The 26881-nt window shown below is 42.9% G+C and overlaps 1 protein-coding gene and 2 long non-coding RNA genes across 33 annotated transcripts in view; 2 read left to right on the forward strand and 1 right to left on the reverse strand.

The window, feature by feature from the left end:
* LOC127604875 (receptor-type tyrosine-protein phosphatase delta-like) overlaps positions 1 to 26881 on the reverse strand; it is a 313271-nt gene that overhangs the window by 50373 nt on the left and 236017 nt on the right. For all 31 annotated transcript variants that reach the window (XM_052072299.1, XM_052072264.1, XM_052072256.1 and 28 more), the window contains exons 11-12: positions 20424 to 20569; positions 15736 to 15877 (exon numbers count right to left, since the gene is read on the reverse strand). In XM_052072299.1, the coding sequence (XP_051928259.1) occupies positions 15736 to 15877; positions 20424 to 20569 (288 nt within the window). The remainder of the gene's footprint in view (positions 1 to 15735; positions 15878 to 20423; positions 20570 to 26881) is intronic.
* The window catches only part of LOC127605352 (uncharacterized), a 67394-nt gene that overhangs the window by 12543 nt on the left and 27970 nt on the right, over positions 1 to 26881 (forward strand). The gene's annotated exons all lie outside the window — the stretch shown is intronic.
* On the forward strand, positions 8361 to 10354 carry LOC127605363 (uncharacterized). The gene is made up of 2 exons (XR_007963576.1): positions 8361 to 8954; positions 9148 to 10354. It is a non-coding gene; the product is annotated as an uncharacterized LOC127605363 (long non-coding RNA).

Raw genomic sequence — 26881 nt, forward strand, 5'->3', positions numbered from 1 at the left:
TTGATCAAGAAGTAGTTTTACAATCAGAAGTCACAAATAATGACTGTTATTGTGGACTACATATGACAATTTGACATTTTGGTTCAGACTTTAGCAAGCATCCTGGACCTTGACATGATTGATTTGCTTTCGAGGGCCAAATAAAATGGTGTGGTGGGCCAGATCTGGCCCCCGGGCCTTGACTTTGACACCTGTGATTTAGAGTGTTCAATCAGCCTGCCATGCATGTTTTTGTGGGAGGAAACCGGAGTACCCGGAGAAAACCCACACAGGCATGGGGAGAACATACAAACTCTACACAGGAAGGCCAGAGCTGGAATCGAACCGTTGCACTGTGAGGTCGACGCGCTAATCACTCATACACCGGGCCGCCATTCTGTGCCATTACTAAACCCAAAACTGTGACCTTAAAGCGAACGTACGGATCGCTACAACCCGAACTAAAACCCTGAGTAGCCCATCTCATACTTCTTGAACTGAGCTTCTTTGGAAAATTCTCTGCTTCTGACTTCACGACAACACTGGGTTCTGTGGTCCTTTTCTCAACCTGCAGCGTTGGAACCCAATTGTTCTTTCGCACGGACCGGGTCTTTTGTTGGATGCTGTTACTGCACCAATTCCAACTCCTGTAGGTTTAACATTCCAGCCCGTGCAATTTATTTCCGTACCGCCATCCAATTTTTGCGAATAGTAAGATGCAGCCGTGTTTGTTTTCTGTCATCAGACAAAGAAACATCTCCTGAGAGCAGCTTCTCTCAGGCACATTTCACCAGCGCGCATCCGAGAAATGAGACGGCAAAGACGGCCAATTCCCCCTTTAAAAGCCAAATTTGTTTCTTAATGGCGAGCACTATGGCGACGCCAACTCTCGCATTGAAGTGCTTTTTGATGTTCACTTAGGACGGCAGGTGGCTTTTTGCTGCCAGACGTACCAAGGACACACTTGATTTCCTCAGGTTTGGCGATGTGTTTGGGCTTTCAAGTGGATGATCCCGATAGCAAATATTTTAAAAGGTAAAGCCAAACCCAGAGATTCTTCGGTGGTAAATTTTCCTTCGGAGAAAACTGCGTTGAAAGAACAGCCCGTTATGTTTACTTGCTTCGTTACATTCCTGCCATACGGTTAATTGGCACCTTTTTCAGACGCATTTTTGTCACTTTGGAACGAGGCTTCGCAGAGATGCCATCCACGCCTGCTCGCCGCCAAATGACAATCATGGCCGACTTCCAATAATGCTTTTGGGTTCTTGGCATAGTGAGCCAGCGCCGTGGATAAATCTCAGAGAAGTAAAAAAAAAAAAAAAACATGTTTACGAGCAAGTGACTTCCGAGTGAACTGCAAACTTTTCTCCAAGCAACTCGGGTGTCCCTGCCTGAACCACTCTGGACAGAGTTTGTCAGGCATTAAGACCACACTGGACAGTATCAGACCTGTCTGCTTCCACAGGCAATTACTTGATTCTACAATTAGACAAATATGAATCCGATCGATCGCCAGAAACGAACCACAAGCCTCATCGCCGCGCGTCCAATCTAAGAATTGCAAACAACACGGTAAAAGTCTTTTGTCACATGCTTTCAGCTCTGTGGCTTATTTAATAAAGCGGCCTACATAAAGATTTTTCTAATGCTCGCCAGGGAGCGCTCGGGCATAAAATGTAAGAGCGAGACACGTTGATATATACATTGGTAGAAAGCCTAATGAAGGAATGGCTAACCGAGTGTTACGGTAAGCGCGGATTTTGTTCATAGTGCTGTTTTATTGCCGTGGTGCTGACCCGTTGCAGGCACTATCTGGAATGAAATGTTACGGTACGTTATTAAAACTTTGAAAACACTTTCTGTGTACTGTCTTTCTTTGTAAATATTTCATGTTACAATGCTGCGGCTTATAGCCGGGTGCGGCTTATGTGTGTACAATAAGTTTTTTTTTTTTTATGTAGTGGGTGCATCTTATAATCAGGTGTTTGTAGTCTGTAGTCCGGAAATTACGGTAATTTGTTTAAAAATAATAAATCTGATCTACTCCCCCTTGACTAATCGATACTGAACTGACCTGTAATCATTACAGGACACATGGAAATTTTAAATGAATTTCATGACTTGCACTTGACAAACTGACTGAAGTAAGAATCGCAAGAAGTTATCCAAAACAGACGGGTGACGCTACATTATCAAGCGTTTTATTTTACCCATGTCATTTAATGTGCCAGAGCATTGTGTCTACGTTTGATGATCTTTTCCAGGATTTTCCATCAAAAGTGGGGGTGCGAGGGCCCATTCAGTGGTCCGCGCCGCTTTCATTTTTCCTTATTTTTACCCCCAAGCAGGAAACTGATAAGCCTCCGCGCTGGCCAATGATGTGCTACAAATGGTGATGGTCCTGGCTCCGAAAATGTGATTTAGACCCGCTTTGACCACAAAATGGTGACATCAGGCAACACACGCAATGCAGCCCGTCTCACTCACTTTCCCTGCAAAGTGAATTACCATGGCGATGATAAATACGGGCCGGGAAATTAAACACGTTCGGTGGCGTGCGGTGCGATTAGCCGAGGCGCGTCACGAAAAGCCATGTCAGATTCTCCAGACCCACCAAGGCCAAGACACTGAAAATGGAATCAGATTGCAGCCTCGCTTGTAGCTTTGGCCACAACTTGAGAGTTATCATTTAAAACGCAGAGTTTGAAAAGCTTCCACATTCAAATGGCTGTTCGTCGAAGCTGAAATTAACAGGGAATGGAATCCCGCCCCCCTCCGCCTTATGGTTCTAGCTCGCTGAGCGCCGCAATCTCAAGGACAGTCTAAGGCAAGGGCAGCTGCTGCTTTAAACATCCATACTGTATATTCAACAATGGGCTCTACACACTCAATGAGATGGAAGGGAGAGAAATGCTGAAGTCACCTCCTATAAAAAGTGCTGAGCGCTGGTGCTTGGTATGAAAAGACCCCCCCAATGACAATTTGCACATATTAGCCACCGGCATTGCTATCAGGCCATGGGAGTGTCTGGTGCCAAGTGTGAAGGGACGTTGGCTCCGAAAGTACCTCAGCGAGCAGATTCCTGCTGATGACTGAAGGCCACCGCACATAAACTCCAAGCCATTAGAAAATTAGATTGATTGATCACTCCTGCGCAAACTATGGAGGTGAACTCTCAGTTCCCGTGGATGACAACGCCAACTGTTTAAGCATCTCATTTGCGATCGGATGCCGTGGGGGAAATGACGCATTGTTTTCGGTCAGCCTGCTTGAGAAACTGATGAAATGGCAGCGCTCAAGTCGCTCCCGTTAGCTTGTTGGAACCGGGCTTTTGTTTTTTCAGCCTCTTGCCACTCAGGACACGTTGAAATCAACATTTGGGACGGTGTGATTTGGTTGCTCTTTAGCCTGAATTTGTTAGAGATTGACAGAGGACAGTTTAGAATGGTAAGAGCAGGAAATTGACCCTGTTGTCGTACTGCTGGCTGATATTGGTGGGTAAGGACACAGCTGAGCCAGGGTTGCTAGTGTTCAGTCCCTTGTCTCGGACTCGAGTCCATTTAAGTTGCTAGTTTTTTTACTTGTGACTTGCTCGGTAATATAAGATATACTCTTATGCTGCAGCTTTTACTGCACACGCATTAGCTGCTTTGATGACACAAAATCATGCAATCACATTCGTTTTAGAATAGGCAGCTCTTTTGGGACGGAGGGGTTGGCTCTGATTCATAAAGCATCACGTGACTTCCTGATCCCAAGGGAGACCGCGGTGCGAACCAGCGCAGATGTTTTGACTCGATCGTACTTCCTATTCATTGTATAGGCTGCAAGGCCTCCAGGGGGCTCATCTCAGAATTCTGAACAGTCAAAAATGATGTAAAACTCGACTTCACGTTGACCTGAACTCCATGACTTCACAAATCATGCTGTTTACATTTGAAAATCACTTTTTAAAATTGTTTTAAAATTATTATTTTTTTAATTGAGAGGTTCTCGTGGACACGGCGCGATCCTTTCACTGTCCTCTGCAAGTTCGTTTGAATTTGGGCTGAGGTGAGGTGGGAAGTCAGAGGCTGGAAATGGAGAAGTTCTTGCAAGAGGCTTTACTGAACATTCAGGGCACAAGTGTGACACAAGCAATCGTTGTGGTCAAGGCACAAATGCGCAAAGACAACATCTCTAAACAAGTCTGATATATCCTAAGCGCGGCGTAACTCCTAATGGATTTTATCCTGCTTTTCATTTCTTAATGGAATCATCAAATACTTTTGTTTTCGGAAGACATAAAACATAATGGCAGTGCCCTAATGTTGCAACATTTTTAGCTTTTCTTCAAAGTCCTCTTAACGCTGGCTTCCACGAAACCCTAATTATTCGCCGGGCCTCTACTTTTGGTTGGAACACAGCTGCAAGCGCGAAACCACAAGCTACTTACAGCGTTGTCTGGTCTATTTCTGCAAAAAGTGTTAACATTATTTTCCGTTGCTAAGATAGTTCCAAGTAGAGGTCAAATCGTAAGGTTCAGGTGGCGGTCATATTGCATGGTTCAGAGTAAGATCATGCTACGGTCAAAGACTGTCTGTCTGCAGTAAGTAGTTTAAGATAAACATGCAAAGACATAAATGATGGCTTCACCTGTTACCAATCTGGCAACCGTGGCAACGACGGCCACCAGTATGTCTCGGCCATAGCCGAAGGCCAATGATGACAACGTTGACCAAGTGTCTTCGAAGATGATTCATTTTGGAATAAGCAAAGTTTAAAACTCAAAGATCAGCGATACAACATCTACGTTAACTTTCTTCTGTTAGATGCAGGTCAGATAGCTGCGTGAACTATGAAGCTCAGCTAGCTGAACAGTTTAGCTCACCAATAGCTAGGCAAATATTAAGAAGCGTATTTTCCGCACTATAAGGCTCACCTAAGAGCATTTAATTTCCCCAAAAGCCGACGGTGCGCCCTATAATCCGATGCGCCTTATGTATGGTGTTACAGTTTCTTTACATTCCCCACTGAGTTGTTTCCCCGTGAGTGTTCCGATGGCAGCTAATGGTGATTGTTAGCAAGAACCAATTGGAACGTAGACGGATTCTGCCCAACACGAAATGACATGTGCATTCGCCAACACACACTCAGACAACTACTTTGTGAGCTCTGCGCAGCCATTATAAAACAAAGATAATAACAAAAGCATAGTTCACTACTGACTAAACGAAGGAAGAAGGAGACAAGCGAGGCATGAAAGGATATTTAGCCCTTTGTGGATGTGAGTCCACGAGGTTTGTGTGGATTTTTTGTTGAATCAAATTGTCTCCATAACTTTAATCTTTCATTTATTGTTTTGCAATGCCTCGATTGTGAAGGCTCATTTAAAGAAAACTGTATTGTGGTGTATTTTATTGTATTTCCTTTAGCATAGCTCCATCTCGTGGATGCATATTGAACCGCAGCCATTATTCTATTCTATGTGCTTTAGAATGCAGTCCGCCCTACATATTCCCCAGTGTGGGACGAATAAAGGATATCTTAATATGAAAACAGTTTTAAAATAGCCCATTTATTGAAGGTGGGCCTTTATAATCCGAAGCGCCTTATACTGCAGAAAATACAGGTAAACTTCAAGTTCCGTTATGCATTTACTTCATAAGACAATAAAGTGACTAGACACAATGGCATGTAATTTTGGAACTGTATCAATAAATAAGAAAAAATGTTATAGCATAAAAACCTATCCATCACCATTATTTCGAGTACTTCTCTGGCTGTGAGTACTTACGTGCCATGTTGATGTTAGATGACCCCCGTAAACTAATGCTTGTCAATTACACTTAACTTCATAAAATGTCAACCTACAAGGTTAATAATACAAGGTCAATCAACCATTAGCACATACTCTCTTTTTTTTTAAATCTGATTATTATACATTTACTCTTCTATTCAGAATATTTCAATATTTATCATCACTATGACAGTGTGACACTCATACAAGAAGTAGCAGGAGTGTGTATAAATAGCCAATCTGCAATGAAGACGAGTTCAGAAAGTTGAGTTGTGTTTTCATCCGTGTTCTCGCTGGAATCGCTGCATTTTCAGCTTTTGTAAACTCTCCCTCTCTTTTTCCAAGTCAAGCTGTGAAAAACCGACCCCCGCCGGTCGATTGTGACTTTTGTTCAGCGGCCGCTTCACGAGAATTGGATTGTGTTTGACCCGCTTTCTTTCCTATCGTGGAACAAGAAGTTTCACCCCCGTGCTGGAGGTTATTCTTCAGACGGAACCACTGCAGACTTTTTGAAAAGAGATATTTGTTGGAAGTATACAAGTCCATTCGAACCCCCCCTCCTCCCCACAGCCCCGCCTGACTCCATAAAGGCTGTCACAGGTCACTTGCTGGAGAAAAGCGTGTGACGAGATGCATTGTTGCCAACTCTTTGCCGCAAAGAATGCAGGATTAGGGATTCTGACATTCTTAGTCTGCTTTCTACACGGATGTGCCCTCAAGGTTATTCTTGCCCACTTTAGGAATCAGATTTAGAATCTGATTCTCCCTGCCCCTCCCCTGATCAGATTTAAGCCGGCGCAAGAAGCGGGCGAGAAAACATTATCCGCCGAGTGTGACAGCAGCGAAAAATTTCTCCCCCCTTCCATGCCGAAGCATATCACTTCAAGTTGAGGGACACTGATCAAAGCGGTTTCCACGCTCAAAAATCCAAAAGGAGATAGGGAAGTGTAGGCGGGGTGGTGGGGGGGTGCTAATCAAGTGAATCATAGCACAGTGCTAACAAGGACATCACTTGGAATTGGCTCGTTTCATGGCTTGCAAATGCATTAGCTGACCTAGAATGAAACGGGAATGCCGCTTTCCGACACTGGGTCGACAGAAGAGCTTCTCATTGTTGGCCTTACCTCACTGAGCTGTTTTGTCAACGGCTACTCTTTTATTTGCTCATGTTTTCTTCCTCCACACAAAAACTGCGGCGAGCTGTTTTCGAAACAGTCGACCAGCTGTGATAGACATTACAGTTTGGTGATCAGATTTGTTTTTCGTTTGTTTCGATATGTGCTCTGCGAATGTCTGGCGACCAGTTCGGGGTATAGTCCGCCTTCTGCCCCAAGTCAGCTGGGAGGAGCTCCAGCAACCACCCATGCATTTTCTGAACCACTTTATCCTCTCAAGGATTGCGGGGCATGCCGGAGCCTATCCCAGCTGTCTTCGGGCAGTAGGCGGGGGACACCCTGAACTGGTTGCCAGCCAATCGCAGGGCACACAGAGGCTTACACTCACACCTCGGGACAATTTCAAGTGTTCCATGAACCTGCCATGCATCTTTTTGGAATGTGGGAGGCAACCGGAGTACACGGAGAAAACCCACGCAGGCACGGGGAGAACATGTAAACTCCACACAGGGAGCCCAGAGCTGGGATTGAACCTCTGACAGAGAGAGAGAGAGATAGAGAGAGAGAAAATGACTTTTTAACCATGACTATCTTCATTGCCAAGCGGGCCAGCGACCGAGAAGGAAAAATTAATATATAAATAAATGACCCCCAAAAATAGAAGTATCGCCGGCTCTGAAGTTGAAAGTCCTCATGTAACCCCCATTTTCCGTCAGGACTCTTTCTTGCAGGCATGAACGACGGGTCCCAAAGAAAGCTTTTTAGCATGATCAAATATTAAAATGTCCACGGGCATGAGGTTTTCTTTCACTTAACTCGGATAAAGATGTTTGCCTCCAGATGTATCTCCGCCTGATGATGCGTGGCCACAAAAGATGGCAACAAGAGTTTTGCATGGAATTTCTGTCGCACAGTGTAGCCTTGATTCTGTGTGCTGAACAACCGCAAGTTGTCATTCATGCAAGAGAATGAGTCATGGCTTAATGCGAGCTTTGCGTTCAATGAAAAAGGCCTTCCCATTTGTGAATAAATTCAGTTGATCACCATAATTTCAGTCTTCGCACTTTTGGTGGCGCGGCCGTAAGATTTTTAGCATTGCGAAATGTCCGCTTTGGCTCAATAAAGGCCAGGAAGAACATCCGTCAGGGTTTGCTTTGCTTTTTCCAATGGGTGCTTTCTATCACTGTCATTTGTTTCATTCTTTCGGCATTGTCACAGAATGCGGCCCACGTGTTAGCGGTAACAGCTAAGTGGGTGTTAGAAATTCCCATAGTTATCCCCTTTTTCCAAAAAAAGAAGTCAGATTTGTTCAGGAAAATACCAACATAGCTTTTAGAAGTTCCCGAAGCCGGCGAGGCGTATTAGCACTTAGGCTAAGAGTTTGCTTGTTTCATTCTTTCGGCATTGTCACAGAATGCGCCCCACGTGTTAGCGGTAACATCTAAGTGGGTGTTCGAAATTCCCATAGTTATCCTCTTTTTCCAAAAAAATAAATCAGATTTGTTCAGGAAAATACCAACGTAGCTTTTAGAAGTTCCCGAAGCCGGCGAGGCGTATTAGCACTTAGGCTAAGGGTTTGCTTGTTTCATTCTTTCGGCATGGTCACAGAATGCGGCCCATATGTTAGCGGTAACATCTAAGTGGGTGGTAGAAATTCCCATAGTTTTCCCCTTTTTCCCAAAAAAGAAATCAGATTTGTTCAGGAAAATACCAACGTAGCTTTTAGAAGTTCCCGAAGCCGGCGAGGCGTATTAGCACTTAGGCTAAGAGTTTGCTTGTTTCATTCTTTCGGCATGGTCACAGAATGTGGCCCACGTGTTAGCGGTAACATCTAAGTGGGTGGTAGAAATTCCCATAGTTATCCCCTTTTTCCCAAAAAAGAAATCAGATTTGTTCAGGAAAATACCAACGTAGCTTTTAGAAGTTCCCGAAGCCGGCGAGGCGTACTAGCACTTAGGCTAAGAGTTTGCTTGTTTCATTCTTTCGGCATTGTCACAGAATGCGGCCCACGTGTTAGCGGTAACATCTAAGTGGGTGTTAGAAATTCCCATAGTTATCCCCTTTTTCCAAAAAAAGAAGTCAGATTTGTTCAGGAAAATACCAAAGTAACTTTTAGAAGTTCCCGAAGCCGGCGAGGCGTATTAGCACTTAGGCTAAGGGTTTGCTTGTTTCATTCTTTCGGCATTGTCACAGAATGCGGCCCACGTGTTAGCGGTAACATCTAAGTGGGTGGTAGAAATTCCCATAGTTATCCCCTTTTTCCAAAAAAAGAAATCAGATTTGTTCAGGAAAATACCAACGTAGCTTTTAGAAGTTCCCGAAGCCGGCGAGGCGTATTAGCACTTAGGCTAAGAGTTTGCTTGTTTCATTCTTTCGGCATTGTCACAGAATGCGGCCCACGTGTTAGCGGTAACATCTAAGTGGGTGTTAGAAATTCCCATAGTTATCCCCTTTTTTCAAAAAAAGAAATCAGATTTGTTCAGGAAAATACCAACGTAGCTTTTAGAAGTTCCCGAAGCCGTCGAGGCGTATTAGCACTTAGGCTAAGAGCAGACCTGTTCCTCCGAACACTCGATTACAGCAAATTTGGAATTAGCTGTGGCTCATTGGCAGGAATATTCATTAGCAACTTTTATACCTGTTGACTCAAAGCGCGATGGATAACTCAGGGCAACGTCTTTGTCCGGCATTTTGGAACATATTGAACGGCTTATTCTCACCACCACTCCATCTGCGCGGTGCAAGGTTGGATCGTCGACACACTAGCGTGTGCTTTATTAGAGCATAGCGCTGAGCATTTTGTTCCCTCTTATTGGATTACTTAAGCGCCATCTTCCCAGAGCTGCTCCCCCAGGGGTCCTATTTGGGCTGCAGAAGCTCTTTAATCTGATTCCCGACTGGACAACATGTGTAACCAAACAGCGCTGGCTTATATCTGTACCTCGAGGCGTTATTTAGTCACTGCTTCTGCTTCTTTGCTTGGCAGCAGCGTGACAGCCGTGTTGAATTTGTGCTGCGGCTGAAAACCCGCAACTTGGCTGAGCTAAAATCAACTTGGGCTGGGAAAGCAAACAAATCAATCGAAAATACTGAGAACAATTAGTGAGAGAAGTTTGATCCGAATTTCATTTTTACTTTAACTTTATTTTTTTATTTTAATTTTGTCCTTTAAAAAAAACATTTATTTAATTTTTGAAAGTATTTGTTTGAATTCTAGAGTAGGTTTGTTGCTTTTTTTTTCTTTTTAGGAAAATGCTTAATTTGAGTTGAGGTATTAATTTTTGTAGTCATTTTAGTCGATATGTAGTATTTGTCAGGTTGAGTGCAAGATAATATTTTCAAAAACGTGACTAATTATGGTGTCATAAAGTAAACAAAAATTCTCAAATGACGGTTTGACGTTCATTCTTCCATATGGATGTTGCGTAATACCACAATACATGGATTTATAATGAGCCTTGAAAGCTCGTGTATGATATCAATTGAAAAAAAAAAAAGAAAACAAAGTACATTTGGGCCAGAATTACAGTGTTAATTTTACAAACATTAAATGCAGTTTTAGTTAGCTTTTGTTTTTTTTCCAATCTTGGAAATTGGGAAATTTCCTTTCAAATCACTGTCTTGTTGTTGTTGTTTTTTAAAAATAATTCACTCATAAGACAGGCGCCTTCAATGATAACGTGAGGGGGGCCGTCTTGATATTCTGAAGCACCATTTGTGGCTCCGGCACAGGTTTTTTTTTCCCAGCGGCTGAGAAGTCTGACATCAATCTCGCCCGCAGCTGCTTGGTTTTAAATCACTCGCCATAGCTTACAGATTCTGCCTTGATTTACCACATAATATTCAAAGAGGGGTTTTGTTTAGGTCCCCCCCCCCCATCACCCTTTTTGGCTCAGCAAGCAGTTCAGAATCTGCGGGGACAGCGGTTCTCAATCTTTTTAATTACAGTCATGATTAACTTGTCCATTGTGGACGTAGGACTGAGATGAGGATGGACGAAGATGGTTGTGGTAATTGACAAGCAATGCTTTTTAGGAGTATTTATTCCAAATGAATACAGCTTTATTTATTTTATAATTACCTTTTGTGATTAGTTTCATTTCCTCTTCTGCATCTTTTAAAATAAGTTCCTCTTTTGTTTTTTTTCTTTTTAATTAGAAAAATGTTTCCCCATTTCCCATTCATAGTTTAGTTCCTTAATTGAGTTTTTAAAAAATAAATATATATTGTCTTCATTTTTAAACAATTTCTTGTTTTATAATTTTGTTTTCATTTTTGCCTTTTTCCGTTAGGAATATTTTTTAGTTCCATTACAGAAAATGTATTGCTTTTTTTCCTGCTTTATCGAGTTCACTTTATTTTAAATTTTATCCTTTTTGTTGCTCTTTTTAATCTGAACAATTGTAATGTCATTTAACTAATTACTTGTTTTTTGGAATTTTTTTTCCACTCAGAATTTTTTGGTTCTTACTTTTTTTTAAAAATTGTTTTAAATTTTCGGATCATATTTTCAGTTGTTTTTAATTTTTTTTTTTTATTCTTTCAAGTTCTTTTATTTTGTTTCCTGGCCCTCCCTGACAACAATGCAATGACATATTTGCTCGTGAAGCAAGCATCTTTGGTGAGCTGCAATGGGAGCACGTTTCATGACAAAGGTGCTCAATCTTGTCAAACGAGGTCGCCTTTGCTCTCTATTCCCGCTTGGAAAATAGTGACAAAAGAGTGCTCATTGTTTCGGAATAATCGCTGCTCATGTCGCCGCTGCGTCTATTGTACGCAGAATGATGTACCTCCAAGCTTTCTTTTTTTCTGTGTGTGTGTCGTCATCGTTACAACCCTCCCATCCCCACCACACACACACCTCCCTCACAACCTCACCCATCGCTGGCAAAATGGAATTGATGGTTTCTGTTTTTTTCCGTCACAGGAGAGCGCCTTCTCATTTTCCGCTCTCGCTGTCGACTTGTACACAGCAACGCAAGTTTGTTGCTATTTGTGTGTGCGTGTGCGCGCGCGTGTGTGCGTACGCAGGCAGGAAATGGTTGTTGACAGCATAATAGGGGTATGAGGATGCAATATAAATCCTTAATCATGCCTGAATCATGAACTCCAACAGCCCGATGCGCACATCAATTCCGCCGGAAACACAGTCGTCTCAGAGCTGGATGTTTCCTTTAGTTTGTTTGAAAATATATGCCGTTCTTTCTTACGACGTGATTTTTTGTTGTTGTCAGATTCTTGTTGTGTTTAGCTCCTCTTTGGTGTTTATTGTTCATTTTAAAAAATGCTAAGTTTTTCTATTTTTCAATGTATCCAGCACATGCGCCTGACAGTTAAGAGTTGCTGGTTTCAATTTCGGGCTGTGACCTTCCAGTGTGGATCCCACGTTCCAGATTCTGATCGGAATGCAGGATCATTTAGCAACGCCAGGGTATCGACTGCATCACAGAAAAAAACCGGGACGATGTTGTTGGTAGCTGTGTAATACGTATTTTCTACAAAGATAGTCACATGCACGCAAGCAACAAAACCAAAACAGATTTCTCCCGTCGGTCCTGCAATGATGGGCAATTGGAAATGTCAATCAAGATGTTAATGCTAGTCGGTGGCGGAGCCGGCAGGAGTCGCTAAGGCATGTTATTTCCGCATGTGCGAAATGTGTAAAATGTTGTGCAAAGTAGTCGTGCCGCCTCTCCCAATCTGCCTTTTGCAGGCTCACTGGGGAGATACGGCGGTTGGTGATGGCGTGAGGCGGGAGGACCGGCGCAGACACAGCCTGTTCTCAGTAGAAGCTCTTTTGACGCCTTGTATAATTGTGGCGAAATTGGTGCAAAATGGAGTGCACGACACTCAGGCGGCCACTCTCCTAAGCCACCTGTGCCATTACAGTCAAGTTTCAGATACAAAACAAAATGGCTGACCTTTGTAATTTATTTTGCACGGGTGACACCAGAGAGGGTGAAGAGAAGAGAAGGGTATTATTTCATAACAAATTAGCATATCGTCACCCTCTCATAAATAATGGTCTTAATCAGCGGTCGCCAACCCATAATATTAAAAAAGCCACATTGGACCAAAAACACAAAAAACAAATGTCTGGAGTTGGTTATTCTTTCTTTTCGACTTGAAATTAAAGATCATTAGTAGGAATTCGACGGCACGGTGGTTCACTGGTTAGCACGTCTGTGTCACAGTGCAGAGATCCAGGGTTTGATTTTGGTTCCGGCCTTACTGTGTGGAGTTTGCATGTTCTCCTTTGAGTGTGTGGGTTTTCTCCGGGTGCTCCGGTTTCCTCCCACATTTCAAAAACACGCATGGCAGGCTAATGGAACCCTCTAAATTGTCACTGGGTGTGACTGTGTACGTGAACGCTTGTTCACTTAATTGTGCCCTGCAATTGGTTCCGGTTGTGCCCCGCCGACAGCCCGAAGATAGGCTCCAACATGCCACACGACTCTTTTGATGATAAACTGATCAGAAAATGGATGGATAGTAATAATTCTTGTATATCTATATATATATTGCACGTCGTCCCGCACGCGGTCTGTCCTTCCGTCTGTCCCTTTTCAAAACGTACCTACTTCACCGCGCCGCTGCGCGCCGCCACTGCGCGCCGCCACTGCGCGCCGCCACTGCGCGCCGCCACTGCGCCGCTCAGGCAGTGGCTCACTACGATCGCGCGGGCATCTTAGCGAAAAAATGTTGTCTACCCACAAGCATTGCAATAAAATTGTTAGTTATTTAGTAGAGCTAAACATCTCTTTATTTGCGCGATAAGCAATGAAGATGAACAAAAAGTTGAACCAAGCAACAACACTTTTGTGGGCCGAAGGCCCACCTTACCAGCCTTCCGCAGGAACTAGCTGATGAGCCGCCCGGAGGGCGGCGAACCGGGTAGTATTATTATATGAATTTTTCAACAGATTTTTTTGGGTAACCCCAAATGTCCTCAGCGCCGCGAGCATCTGCCTCTCACTGCTGTGCCTTTAAGACTTGCCAGAGGAATGTCACATCATTTTTCTTCTAAACCTTTCTACATTTTGCATTCACATGTTTTCCATTGGTCCACCTTTGTTGAAGTCTGTGTTGCCTTTCAAGTTTTTTGTTTTTGTGTTTCTTGGGAAACCCCAATTTCACAACATGGGCAAAACGTCAATGGGACAGACTAATCACTCAATCAAGGGTTTTGTATCACACCTTAACCTTATTCCGCAACCCCTCCCCCCCACCCCTTCAGACTTAGCAGGGGGCCTTTTTATCACTTCCATACATAAAAGCAGAAGTCTTGGCTCGCTTCACACGGTCAAGTCAGAGCACAGCTAATTTGAAAGCATTAAAAACAGCCGCCGGTGAAGGAACAGACGTCTATTTGCATAATTTAACTGGCATCTTAATTATTGTGTCAGGATGTATGCAAATGACTTCAAAACCAGAAGAAACTTACTCGACTAAATGGCTCATGGACTTACAACATAGCGCAAAAAAAAAAAAAAAAACGTACAGTGAAGCTTCATTCATCACGAGGAATACAGTACATATTATATTTACATGCTTTTCTTTTTAAACTGTTTTGTCTCTCCTATCTACTTTAAACACAAGTTTAGATGTGTGTAAAGTGTTTAAAGCGCTGTAACATTGCCATCTTCAGGGATGTTTTTGTCATTGCAGTGATTTTCAAACTTGATATTCTTGGACAAACTGGTCAAGCTCTTTCTACACATCTATCCATTGAAAAATGTGTCTGAAATATGCATTTGTTGACGGCAGTGAACTGTCGAATTTGAGTCAAGAATTTGAGTGACAGTATGTGGTCCTTCCGACAAGCTCCAGTTAGGAGGCAATCAGCAGCATTTTGGACCAACTGGAAATGCTTGAGCGAGTCTTGCTGTCTCCAAAATAAAGCTCACTAGAATAATCCATCTGAGATGCAAAGAAAGGCATGGATTACTGCTTATAATAATAATAATAATAATAATAATAATAATAATAATAATAATAATAATAATAATAATAATAATAATAATTAAATGATGTGAAAGACAATTGTAAATAGCACTGCAATTTATCCATTTTGTGTTTATATTGCACTTAATTGAACGGTGTTTGTTGTTTTTTTTCTTCTTTCTTCTTTCTACCTACATTCTTGCTGCTGGAGTCTGTAAATTTTCCCAGTGTTGAGCAAATAAAGGATATCTTATCTTATCTTATCTTATCTTATTGTATCATATAAATGCCGCTGTGGACAAAGGGTCTTTTTCTTTAACTAGCTACGTATAGTAAAAAACAAAACAAAACAATAATAACAACAACAACAAAAATATTTGTGCTGGTCCAATTTAAAATCAATGTCCAGTTTCAAACATTTGAGACTTTTGGCTTTCGATAAGGCGCCCAGGGGGCCTAAGTCGGAAATGTGGGATGTACAAGGGTTTAACAAACATCCTAACTTTTGTTTTCTCTTCATTGAAATTCAGTCATTGCAGGCCTTGATTTCCTCCAGAAAGGACAAAAGCGGCTTTAGTAAGAAATTGTCCTTTTGGCTCAGCAGGACACAGTTCTGACTGTCATCGGCATAGCAGTGAAAGGAAATACCACTTTCTTAGGATGGAACCAACGGGTAGCAAATACAACGAAAACGGCAGGCGCACCAACATTTACGACAATGGTGCAGATTGTGAATCAGGCGAACATAAAAAGTTTTATCAGCCTGATAGGATGTCAACCACTCTACCAATTGACAATGATCAACGTTCACGGCAGTGAATAAATCACATTAAACCGCTACAGTCAAAGTGCGAGAGCGTACGGTGAAAATTGCGTCTACAAATGACGTATTTCCTTGACCAAGTGGGGACGTACCACGCAAAACGGTGAGCCGGGTGGTCGCGCTGGTCTCTCCGACGCTGTTGGAGGCGACACACTCGTATATGGCCTCATCACGCGGCGTACGCAGCGGCTGGATGCGCAACACCGAGCCAGAGCCGTCGTCAAACTCGATCACCTGCAGGTGCGAGAGACACGGTGTGTTAAAGGAGAATTGCGGCGGGGGTTACAATCGACGCGGGACCACCATACACACAGGTAACACACAGCCGGGACATGTGATGGCGACACAGTGTCACACTCTAGTCTTCTCCGAGAATTATACAGTACAGCAGTATTCTTTAGGACGGAACTAGAGTACACAGAAAATATCAATTTGACATAGTCATACTACTAAGTGTTTTTCTAACTTTAAGAACGGGCACATTTGAAAATATAGTTTAGAGGGTGAAACATGTCAATTGCAGCGCGTCCCACATTCTTAAAGCTAACACTGGCTATGTGTGGCTAAACAATGCGTGTCAATGGGACAAAGTAGGAGAAGGGCAATGCTGAAAAGGGATCAAGGAAAACGTCGTAATGCTACGATAAAAGTCATAGAATGACTAGACAAAAGTAAAATTTCACGGTCTCATCGGACAAGATTAAAATTGTATTTAAAAACCTGCGTGAATAAAGTCGTAACAGTTACGAAAAAACACATTCCGGAATCACACAAGGATTGTAAAACCACGCGTATTATATGCACCCTTGTATAAAACTACGGAAGAGGATTACGGCCAACTTCCGAAATACGGTGATCTGATTTACTCGTGTGCGTTATTATCATCCGGTCGCGTTTGTGGAAGTGGTGAATACTACCAGTCTTACTCTATAATGGTGGGTGTCAAACTCATTTTTGGTGCGGGCCACATTTTAGTTACCGTTTCACTTGGAGGGCCGTGATGACTGAAACCATCGAAAGAAGTCAAGAATAACGGTCGATTTAACTATTGTTTAAGTTGCTATCATGAGGGGTTTGGGAACAAGAAAATGCTTAGAACCTATTTCTTATTCATTACATATGAGAATTAAAAATTTTGATCGACATTTTAGAAAGGATCATGGAAGTTGTAATGTTTGAGTTGCTTTCGCGGGCCACATAAAATGATGTGGCGGGCCAGATCTGGGCCACGGGCCTTGAGTTTGACACCTGTGCTCTAAACCAGGGGTGTCAAAGTCATTTTTGTCACAGGCCATGTTGTGACCGTTTCCCTTGGAGGGCCGTTCTGACTGTAAAAACATATTAAGAAGTCAAGAACAATGCTTCATTCAACGGATTGTTTAAATTTGTCTCATGTGGGTTTTAGTAAAAAGAAAATGCTTACAATATCTCACTCATTTATTATATATGAGAAGTTGAAGTTTTGATACAGATTTTAGCAATCATCGTAGAAGTTGACATGTTTGAGTTGCTTTCGCGGGCCACATGAAATGATGCGGCGGGACAAATCTGGCCCGCGGGCCTTGAGTTTGCTCTACACTAAAAAACATCAACATTCAAGTTGCCCTCTTTTCCACCTGTTTGGTCAAGCTGCTCCACTTGCACTGCTCTTGTATTCGAAGAGAGTGCCAGCGGGGTTTGCTTTGGATTTCCTTAATTTGAACATACACATCAGTTGCACATGATTAAAACGTGCTAAACGAACATGCTATTTGATGATTTATTTAACAGGCTGTCGAAACGGATAAAGACACGACGGTGTCACGAACTGTTTTGCATTTTATCGTTGCGTGGTTGTAACAAGCACGCCGGGCTGAATACTGAAACGTACGAGCTCGTAAACGCGACACTTGTTGGCAAAGTGACATCACGACAACAGACGCCACTTTGAGGGCTAAAACGGCACAGTTGAGTAAGCCCGCTTTGTGAAACGGTGACCAGTCCAAACGGCAACTGTGGCAAGGCTCTCGGCATCGAAGTGTGCGGTCATTTAAATCTAATAAACTGCCTTTGAAAAAGAATCCGACAGTTCTTGCCAGCAACGTTAGCCGCTAAAAGCTGGCAACAGACGCCGTAGAATACAATATTAGCGTCATTAAAGCCCAATCCCAATACCCCCAGCCTTTGTGCCCCCCAATTGCGCCTTCCTATCAGTATTTTTTGTTGTTGTCCTTTTCAGCATGGCCCTAAAATTGTTTGTCAGACAGAAACGAAGCACAGACAGTCAATGGTTGCCTGAGCAACAGTTCGTTTGTACCATGAGTTGACGTAGCGCCACAGAAAGAGACAATTTCATCGGACGGACGAGACAAAGAACGCCCACAAAAACAAACAAACAAAAACAAGACGTTATTTTTTTTTTTATAGCGTGGTCATGCTCCGCGCTGGGTACTCACTGTTGTCTAGAAAGCCCTGTGTCATAACTCAAAACTTGGGTTTCAACAAATCAAAGCTTCTGCATTCACCCACTCACACACGGACGACTCGGAAATTGTTTGGCAGATTGGTTTTTGGGGTTACATTTCACGATGAACCCGGAATGCGATATAACCGTCGCGGGTAAACTTGATTTGCCGTTGTGTAAACTCGTGTGACCACTGAGGTAGAGCAGTGCCGTTTAACCCTTTCAGGGACAGTGGTTACTACAGTGGAAAGCTGATCATGTGATCAGGTCACAGGGTGCATCGAAGGGTGAAACTATGACGTCGGGCCGATTTTTGCACCTTCCTCTATTTCGGGCGGCCCACAACATATACCGGTACTACAAAAAAGAATCAAAGAGATACAGAAAGGAATACAAGTTGGGCAACGTTAATGCATTAAACAAGAAAATGCATAGAATCTATCTCTTATTCATTACATATGAGAATTAAAAATGTTGATCGACATTTTAGAAAGGATCATGGAAGTTGTAATGTTTGAGTTGCTTTCGCGGGCCACATAAAATGATGTGGTGGGCCAGATCTGGGCCACGGGCCTTGGGTTTGACACCTTTGCTCTAAACCAGGGGTGTCAAAGTCATTTTTGTCACAGGCCATGTTGTGACCGTTTCCCTTGGAGGGCCGTTCTGACTGTAAACACATATTAAGAAGTCAAGAATAATGCTTCATTCAACGATTGTTTAAATTAGTCTCATGTGGGTTTTAGTCAAAAGAAAATGCTTACAATATCTCATTCATTTATTATATATGAGAAGTTGAAGTTTTGATACAGATTTTAGCAATCATCGTAGAAGTTGACATGTTTGATTTGCTTTCGCGGGCCACATGAAATGATGTGGCGGGACAAATCTGGCCCGCGGGCCTTGAGTTTGACACTCTTTTGCTCTACACTAAAAAAACATCAACATTCAAGTTGCCCTCTTTTCCACATTAAAACATTAAAAAGCGGTTGAGAATTTGGGCCAATCAGCTCATTACAAGAGAAAAAATGGTACAGAGACAATGAGCAATTGGACATCCCAAGGTTAAAAGATCTTAAACTTTTTGGGAGCAGTATACTCACACACATACGCTCGCACGGTCAACAAGGATAGCGTCATCGAATACGGTTTTCAACATTTTTTTTGGCCATGCTTGTAAGCTGGTGGAAGGCGAGGGAAATGTTGGTGTCAAGGGATGAACGTCGTCGGCATGCGGCGCAAAGAGCCATGCGATCCACTCTGATAAGATGTTCAAGACATTGCAGCGACAGCATTGGAGTCCGGGGAGGGGGTGGGGGGTGGGGGGGTTGACGCAGGAAATTAATACAAGTCTTATCAGAGCTCTGCCGTGACACGTCGCACATGAGAATGGAGTGCGGATCCGCCTTACAGCCAAAAAATGATGATGTTGGGGTGTACAGTACGCTATATGGACAAACGTATAATCGTCGACTCCTTTTATAGCCGAAACAGTAGATGAAAAAATAGAGTGACATTGGTCCAAATGTGGCTGAGTGTTTGTCCATCTGGCGTACGTTTGGAGCAAGCTGCCATGGAGCAAAAGAAAACAGCACATTTGTTATTGAAAAAAAAAAGTGTCTTAAAAAAATATTTTTTTTTACACTATATATATATAAGTATAAGTATATATAATTAACACAATATTATATATTATTATAATATTTTTTTAATGTAAAAAAACGGCACATTTGTTGTTTAAAAAAAGTTTCTTAAAATAAAACAATGTTTTTTTCATGTGACAACAAAAACAAAAGCATGTAAAAAAATTGAAAGAAAACAAATCTTTTTTTTCAATAAAGCCAAGACTTTAAGCAATTGCCGAGTTCATCTAAAATGTGATTATTATTTTTTAATCAAATTTTTAACATCCGATGTTGTGTGCGTGCTCATGACCAATGATCTAATATAATACAATAAAAAAAAATCAAGCTTTTACACTAATTGTTTTCGATTCAAGAAAACATTGGTAACACTTTTTGTTTAGTTTTTTGCCTGGTGCCAGATTTAGGTTAGTGAATGGTGAAACCCATCTTGAAAATCAATGATTTGTGTTTCTCAGGACCCAAAGGAGAGCTCCCGTTAATGGAACATAACATTTCCTGCAATGAACATGACATGTAATCTAAGTCTGAGCATCACGCGTGTTGGGCGGTGAGGAAAAAAAAAAAGGCCGCTTCTCTTGCCTCGTGGCAGCTTTGAGCGCTGGATTTGCATTTGTGCGTGCATGTGCAGCAGCCCAAAAAGCAGCGGCAAGTGTTTGTCAGCGAGCATTTTACATCAGAACAATAGACCTAATACCTCGAATCGCTGGTTGCTCACTTTCTTCCCCTTTTTGTTCCACACGATCTTGGGCCGCGGGTCGCCCGTGGCCTGGCAGATGAAGGAGGCCACGCCACCCTGCACGCCCGTTTGGTCGTTGGGCGTCCGTAAAAACTTTGGTGGCGCTGCGGGAGACAGAAAAAGAAGATGCCGCTGTTCAGTTCCAAGGACTATTTCTTATGCAGACATCAACCATTGCTTTATGTTGTTTCTTCGGGCAGGCAGTCTTACGTATGATCCATAAATGTCGGAAATGGAAAATAAATAAATAAATAAATAAATAAGTTAAACAAAAAGTGACAAAAATGTCTATGTTTATTACATTTATTTAGTCACTGATTCCCATCAGTATGATCGGAGAGAGCTTCTGGTGTGTCTTTGGAAATTGTCTAATTTCACTTTATGGATCCAAAAATGATGGACTTCAAACATGTAGCGACCTACAGAACAATTAAATGGACTTCTACTCAGTGGCAAAAGGGACATCATTAACCTATCGGACCCCTTTTTCGTAAACATTTGTCAAACGTGTTTTGAAAAAACATAAGTAGCATTCCCGACCGAATTGGAGGCTTTTTCAGTCCCACCCATTACATTTGAACAGAATACAAAATACTAAACCGTGCAATTTCTGAATAAATGTACTTTTCCTGAGACCAAATCTAGAAAAATTAAGAAATAAAGGGTGCTTAAAAATAAACAGAAAACAGGTGTCAAACCAAAGGCCCAGGGGCCAGATCTGGCCCATGACATCATTTTACATGGCCCGCGAAAGCAGATCAAACATGTCAACTTCTACAATGCTTTCCAAAATGTCTAACAACATTTTAAATTCTCATATGTTAATAAATAAGAGAGATATTGGAGGAATGTTCTTGTGGCCACACCCCTCATGATTGTCACGTTAACAATAATTCAATCAACAGTTATTCTTGACATGTTTATTTGGTTTCAGTCATAACAGCCCTCCAATGGAAACAGTAACTACAATGTGGCAGACCACAAAAATGATTTTGACACCCCTGGGATAACGAAAAAGCCAATTTCTACTGCTGAGAGAAAGCTAACGTACATCTGGATTTGCAAGCCTGTTACCTGCGATCCACTTGTTGTGATTACCCTGACAGGTACTGTCAACACGAAATAAATCATGTCATAAAAATTGCACCGTTGGTGTTAGATGAGCGAACCAAGCCTTTGATAGTTCATGGCCTATTATTGATGAATATGTCACAGAAAATCAGAAAAGTGATTTTCTGATTTTCTGGCTTCTTCGGCACAACAAGTGAAAAAAATTTTTCAAGAATTTTGATGCCAAAATTACTTCCCATTCTGGAATGACCCATTGGTGTTTTCAGCGTGTTGGCAAAATTTCTAGATTATAGGTTGAGGTTAAAAAACAACAACAATTAAATACACTTAAATACACTTAAATACACTGGCTGGCAACCGATTCAGGGTGTCCCCCGCCTACTGCCCGGAGACGGCTGGAATGGGCTCCAGCACCCCCCGCGACCCTAGTGAGGATCAAGCGGTATGGAAGATGAATGAATGAATGAATGAATGAATGAAAATACTAATAAAATGAGTAAATACATGAAAAAAAATTAGCACTCCAAACAGGAAATAAGTTGCCAAAAAAACGGTATTTATGTATTAATGATTGTATGATATAAATATAATAAGTCGTAACTGGATCACACATACTATTGTCTTTATATCCCACAAGCTTCGATATGATGGCAAAAAAGCCTGAGAGTCAGATTTGTTAGAAAGTGATCTCCATCTGTCCTCCCGCGGGAGCCACTGGCCTCCTTTTATCAATCACTTTGTTTGCGGCAGGCCATGAGGTAATGCCCGCCATCTGAAGTACCTCATCTGTTTGTGTGTATGTGTGCGGCTGCGATGGCGGCGGCGTTGGGAGCGAGGAACAAATTAACCCGCCGGACTCGCCGATAAACAGATGGGCGGCTGTGCCTTTGACGCTCCCGCAAATGAGTGCGGGATATCACCGTGACGTCTCCCACCCCGAATTGTCCACGCGCTAAAGATTCCACGTCATCGGTTGGCATGGCGGCACCTGAAAGGGAGCCGACGGGCAATTGATATGGTGCGTGGGGGTGGGGATGGTGCGTACACAATGGGCTCGTGACTGAGGCGTGACGTGAAGGTAATGGCGTTTTCACAGACACGGCTGGCCAAATCGCAATCGCTCGCCCTATTGTCGGCGTGCCAGCCCTGCGACAATGCAGCCAAGTCGCCTATTGCCCCTTCGCTAGTCACAAATTCACTGATTCCTTTTTTTTTTCCAACATAAATTCACCTATCCAAGGAATAGCTCCATATTTCTGTGCTTTTGCCACACGATGGGGTCGAAAATAGGAAAGTAGTAAATAGTGTCAAGGATATATGCTGAAGTGCTACATGTCAAATGGAGCGAAGACAGAGGTTCTCAAACTTCAAGTACCCTCTGCAAAAACACAAATTATAGTCTTTGGTATGCACAGGTGGGCGGCCCGGTAGTCCAGTGGTTAGCACGTCGGCTTCACAGTGCAGAGGTACCGGGTTCGATTCCAGCTGCGGCCTCCCTGTGTGGAGTTTGCATGTTCTCCCCGGGCCTGCGTGGGTTTTCTCCGGGTGCTCCGGTTTCCTCCCACATTCCAAAAACATGCATGGCAGGCTGATTGAACACTCTAAATTGTCCCTAGGTTTCAATGTGGGCGTGGATGGTTGTTTGTCTCTGTGTGCCCTGCGAATGGCTGGCAACCGGTTCAGGGTGTCCCCCGCCTACTGCCCAAAGACGGTTGGGATAGGCTCCAGCACCCCCCGCGACCCTAGTGAGGATCAAGCGGTTCGGAAAATGGATGGATGGATGGTATGCACAGGTATGCACGTAGTTTGCACTTCATACAAAAATGCAGTCGGCGAACGTGTGTAAAGTCATCTCGATCAATGACCTCCTCGATCGCAGCTGCAAAGTAAGAAATTCTAGCAAAGCCAATTTCATTCACTCCAGGGACATTCTGTGCTGCCATTGTTAATCATCTAAGGATTTCGTCAGATTTTTGTTCAATATTTTCTTCAAGATTTGAAATGATATATTTTTTTCTTTATGTTTTCTGTACTGAGTGTTTATTTGCATTTTGGGGAGAATGTTTAGGGTGTAATTGTTTATATTTTTTTCCCCCATTGGATTCGAATTCTTTCAATTTTGCATGCATTTTAGGTATTCAATCGCTGGTTCTAAGTAGATTCAATAAACAAGTTACTTTTAAATAGATTGGATCGATTGGTCCATCACCTGATTGGATCAGTAATTACTGATCCAATCAGGTGATGGACCAATTCTCTCTCTCTCTTTTTTTTTTAAGCTTGCTAATCGGTGATCGGCTCTAAAATCCTGACCAGGTAAACTTAAAGCCGAAGCAGTTTGGTAAACAACATTGCACAAAGCAAATGCAAGCAATCCATGACACAAGCTTCTCAGCCGAGGCTGTCCCACATACCGTATCCTAAACAATGGGCCTCCCGTGGAAGCAAAGGTTCAATTGTGAACAGTAACCAGGAGCAGAGCGCTCAATACTATTCGAAACTACATGAAAAATATGATATTGAACCCTCGCTATAATGCGGTCGACCTTTCACGGATTCTTTTTGTGTGTGTGTTTTTTTTTTTTACAGTGTATTATGTTCTGCATCCTGATTGGCGAAGGAACTGTGGACCAATGTCAACTGTCTTCACACCTTGTCTCTGTGCAGCTTTCCAAATTTACACGAGCAACAAAAACAGGTTTTGATATTTTGCTTCAGTCTGTGGTACAGTATTGTAGAATAATAATTAATAAGAATAATAACAAAGCTGACTGAATCTTGTGATACTAAGTTCATGGTCAAATTAAAATATTTCTTTTTTGGGGGCTAAATTAGCTTAGCGGCGGCGCGGTAGTCCAGTGGTTAGCACGTCGACTTCATAGTGCAGAGGTACCGGGTTCAATTCTAGCTACGGCCTCACTGCGTGGAGTTTGCATGTTCTCCCCGGGCCTGCGTGGGTTTTCTCTGGGTACTCCGGTTTCCTCCCACGTTCCAAAAACATGCATGGCAGGCTGATTGAACATGCTAAATTGTCCCTAGGTGAGAGTGTGAGTGCGAATGGTTGTTCGTTTCTGTGTGCCCTGCGATTGGCTGGCAACCGGTTCAGGGTGTCCCCCGCCTACTTCCCGAAGACAGCTGGGATAGGCTCCAGCACCCCCCGCGACCCTAGTGAGGATCAAGCGGTTCGGAAAATGAATGAATGAATGAATTAGCTTATTTAGGTTACTCTGCCCCCTGTTGTTAAATTTGAGGGTTGCATCGAGTGGCAGGTAGTGGTTCATGTTGATCAGCAGTTGCGTTGGTTTGAGGTAAGAGACGAACGCGTGAGATGCACACGGCAAGAGCTTCGATTTCTTCGAATTACTCCTAATTTCTTGTTTCTAAAGCTAAACGGTATGTGGCCATGACTAATGTGTTTTTTTTTGTTTTGTTGTGGTTGTGATGCAAGTACTGTAGCTAAGTTGTACATTATGTCATCATATATTTTTGTCATCGTTTTTCACCCGAAAATGTTGTTGATCAGCGATGGAGGTGTGGACGATAACAGGCCGTTGAACATTGGTCGACTTGTCTTTCTCAAGAGAACCTTTAGGAGCAATCACGCTGACTACTGCCCGGATTTTGCCTATCTACTAAAATCTGTGATACTGTTTCCCAGGACATTAAAAAAAAAAAAAACCTCCTCAGGCACCATCTGTTCACTCGAGTCTATGGTCAGAAACATGGATACATAGACACACATATACTCTCACACCAACTAACACGCATTTTTAATTCCATGAGTTAATGTTGAGTGGCCTTGGGTCTCTTAAAATGCACAAAAGTTATTATTATCAAAATATAACCTTGAATAAGGACCCGCATGCTGCGGCACCCTGTCTGACTAAGATATTATTTCAAGCACAAAGGAGGAGCGATTATTCAAGTCAAGTCAACAGTATTTATAGAGCGCTTTCAAATTCAGAGCAAACGAGCTGCATTGTGACCACAGCAATCGTTTATAGTCACCTTGGATAATGAGCCACATGCTGCTTCACCTCCATTACCCGATGACATGCTTCAGATTTTTTTTTTTTTCTTTTACTCCACGAATCCAATCCGACGTTTGCATTCGTGCATATTTCCCGCCACGGCCAACGGGCAACCCGCAGCGTGGCTGGCGTCACGCAGCAAACAGAGTTTTGGCACGTGCGCCTCCATGAAAAGTTGATTTGACGCAAACTCAACTTATAGCCTAAGTCGGTCGGCATCATTCATCAGCATTTCCAAGTGGCTCGACGGGGGCCCATGAAAGCACATGAATCAAAGAGCGGACAGTAAAGCCACTTTCGGATCCCTTCCGAGTTGGAGGGAGAGGCGGATTCATACAATCGCGCTGACTGACATGTTTAATTTCATTTGCAAGAAAGGCGGAGAAGAGGGGGGGGGCAGTTCCTCTCTGAATATTTAACGTGCAGGGTAAGGTTGGGTTGTGCGGGGTTGATAATTAATCCCGATGCACGCCGCACAATAATCGCACTGCATTTTCAAGTGCAAGAAAAGGAGCATTTAGGCGACGCCATTAACCTCCTCTGACCTCCTTTCGCCACGGCATATCAGAGGGCTGATATTGATGAAGTTTCACCAAGCGGCTAAAAACGTCCACTCTGACCTCCCCTTTACAAATATGAGGAAACAAACAGTGTCGGGATAAATGGGCTGAACAAATGCCGGCGTTTTCTTGAGAGCTGCCCGCTTGCTATCTGCGGCATTGTGATATCGAAAAAAAAAATGTGTCTTTTGTGACGCCGAGAGAAACAAACTCCGCATTGTGTGCGCTCACAAAAGGGGGTTTTAGGCACACAAGAAGAGGAGAGGAGCCCCGGCTTAATTAGAACTGTTGGCTGACTGGCGTTGCATGTTGGGCTGCGATCCTCGCCGGAAACCCGAATCATAATTCCAATTAGTGACGACTTGAAAGGGGACTCGGCCCTGCCAATGATTGTTCATTAGCGCACCAGGAATAGGACGTTGATTAACGGCGCCACCAGTGAGGCTACGTCAATGAGAAATGCTTCCAAATCGGCGTGGAAATATGGAATTGCGAAGAAATAGGATTCCAACATCGGCCATTTCTAGAGGGGTCTATCAAGAGAGAAAAATTAAAAAAAGAGTTCAGAGATTTTTTTTTTTCCGATTGCTGTATAATTTTGTGGGGGTGGAATTTTGTGGTGAAGTGACAAGTGACAAAGTCTGGTTGGAATGGCCACTTCAACCTGACAACAACACAAACAACAATTTAGAAAATGGAGTTGATGATTGAGGACTTTGTGTGGGAAATATAAAAACGCCCATTTGGGGATCTC

The sequence above is a fragment of the Hippocampus zosterae genome, chromosome 1 (genome assembly GCF_025434085.1).
Source record: "Hippocampus zosterae strain Florida chromosome 1, ASM2543408v3, whole genome shotgun sequence".
Classification (NCBI taxonomy): Eukaryota; Metazoa; Chordata; class Actinopteri; order Syngnathiformes; family Syngnathidae; genus Hippocampus; species Hippocampus zosterae.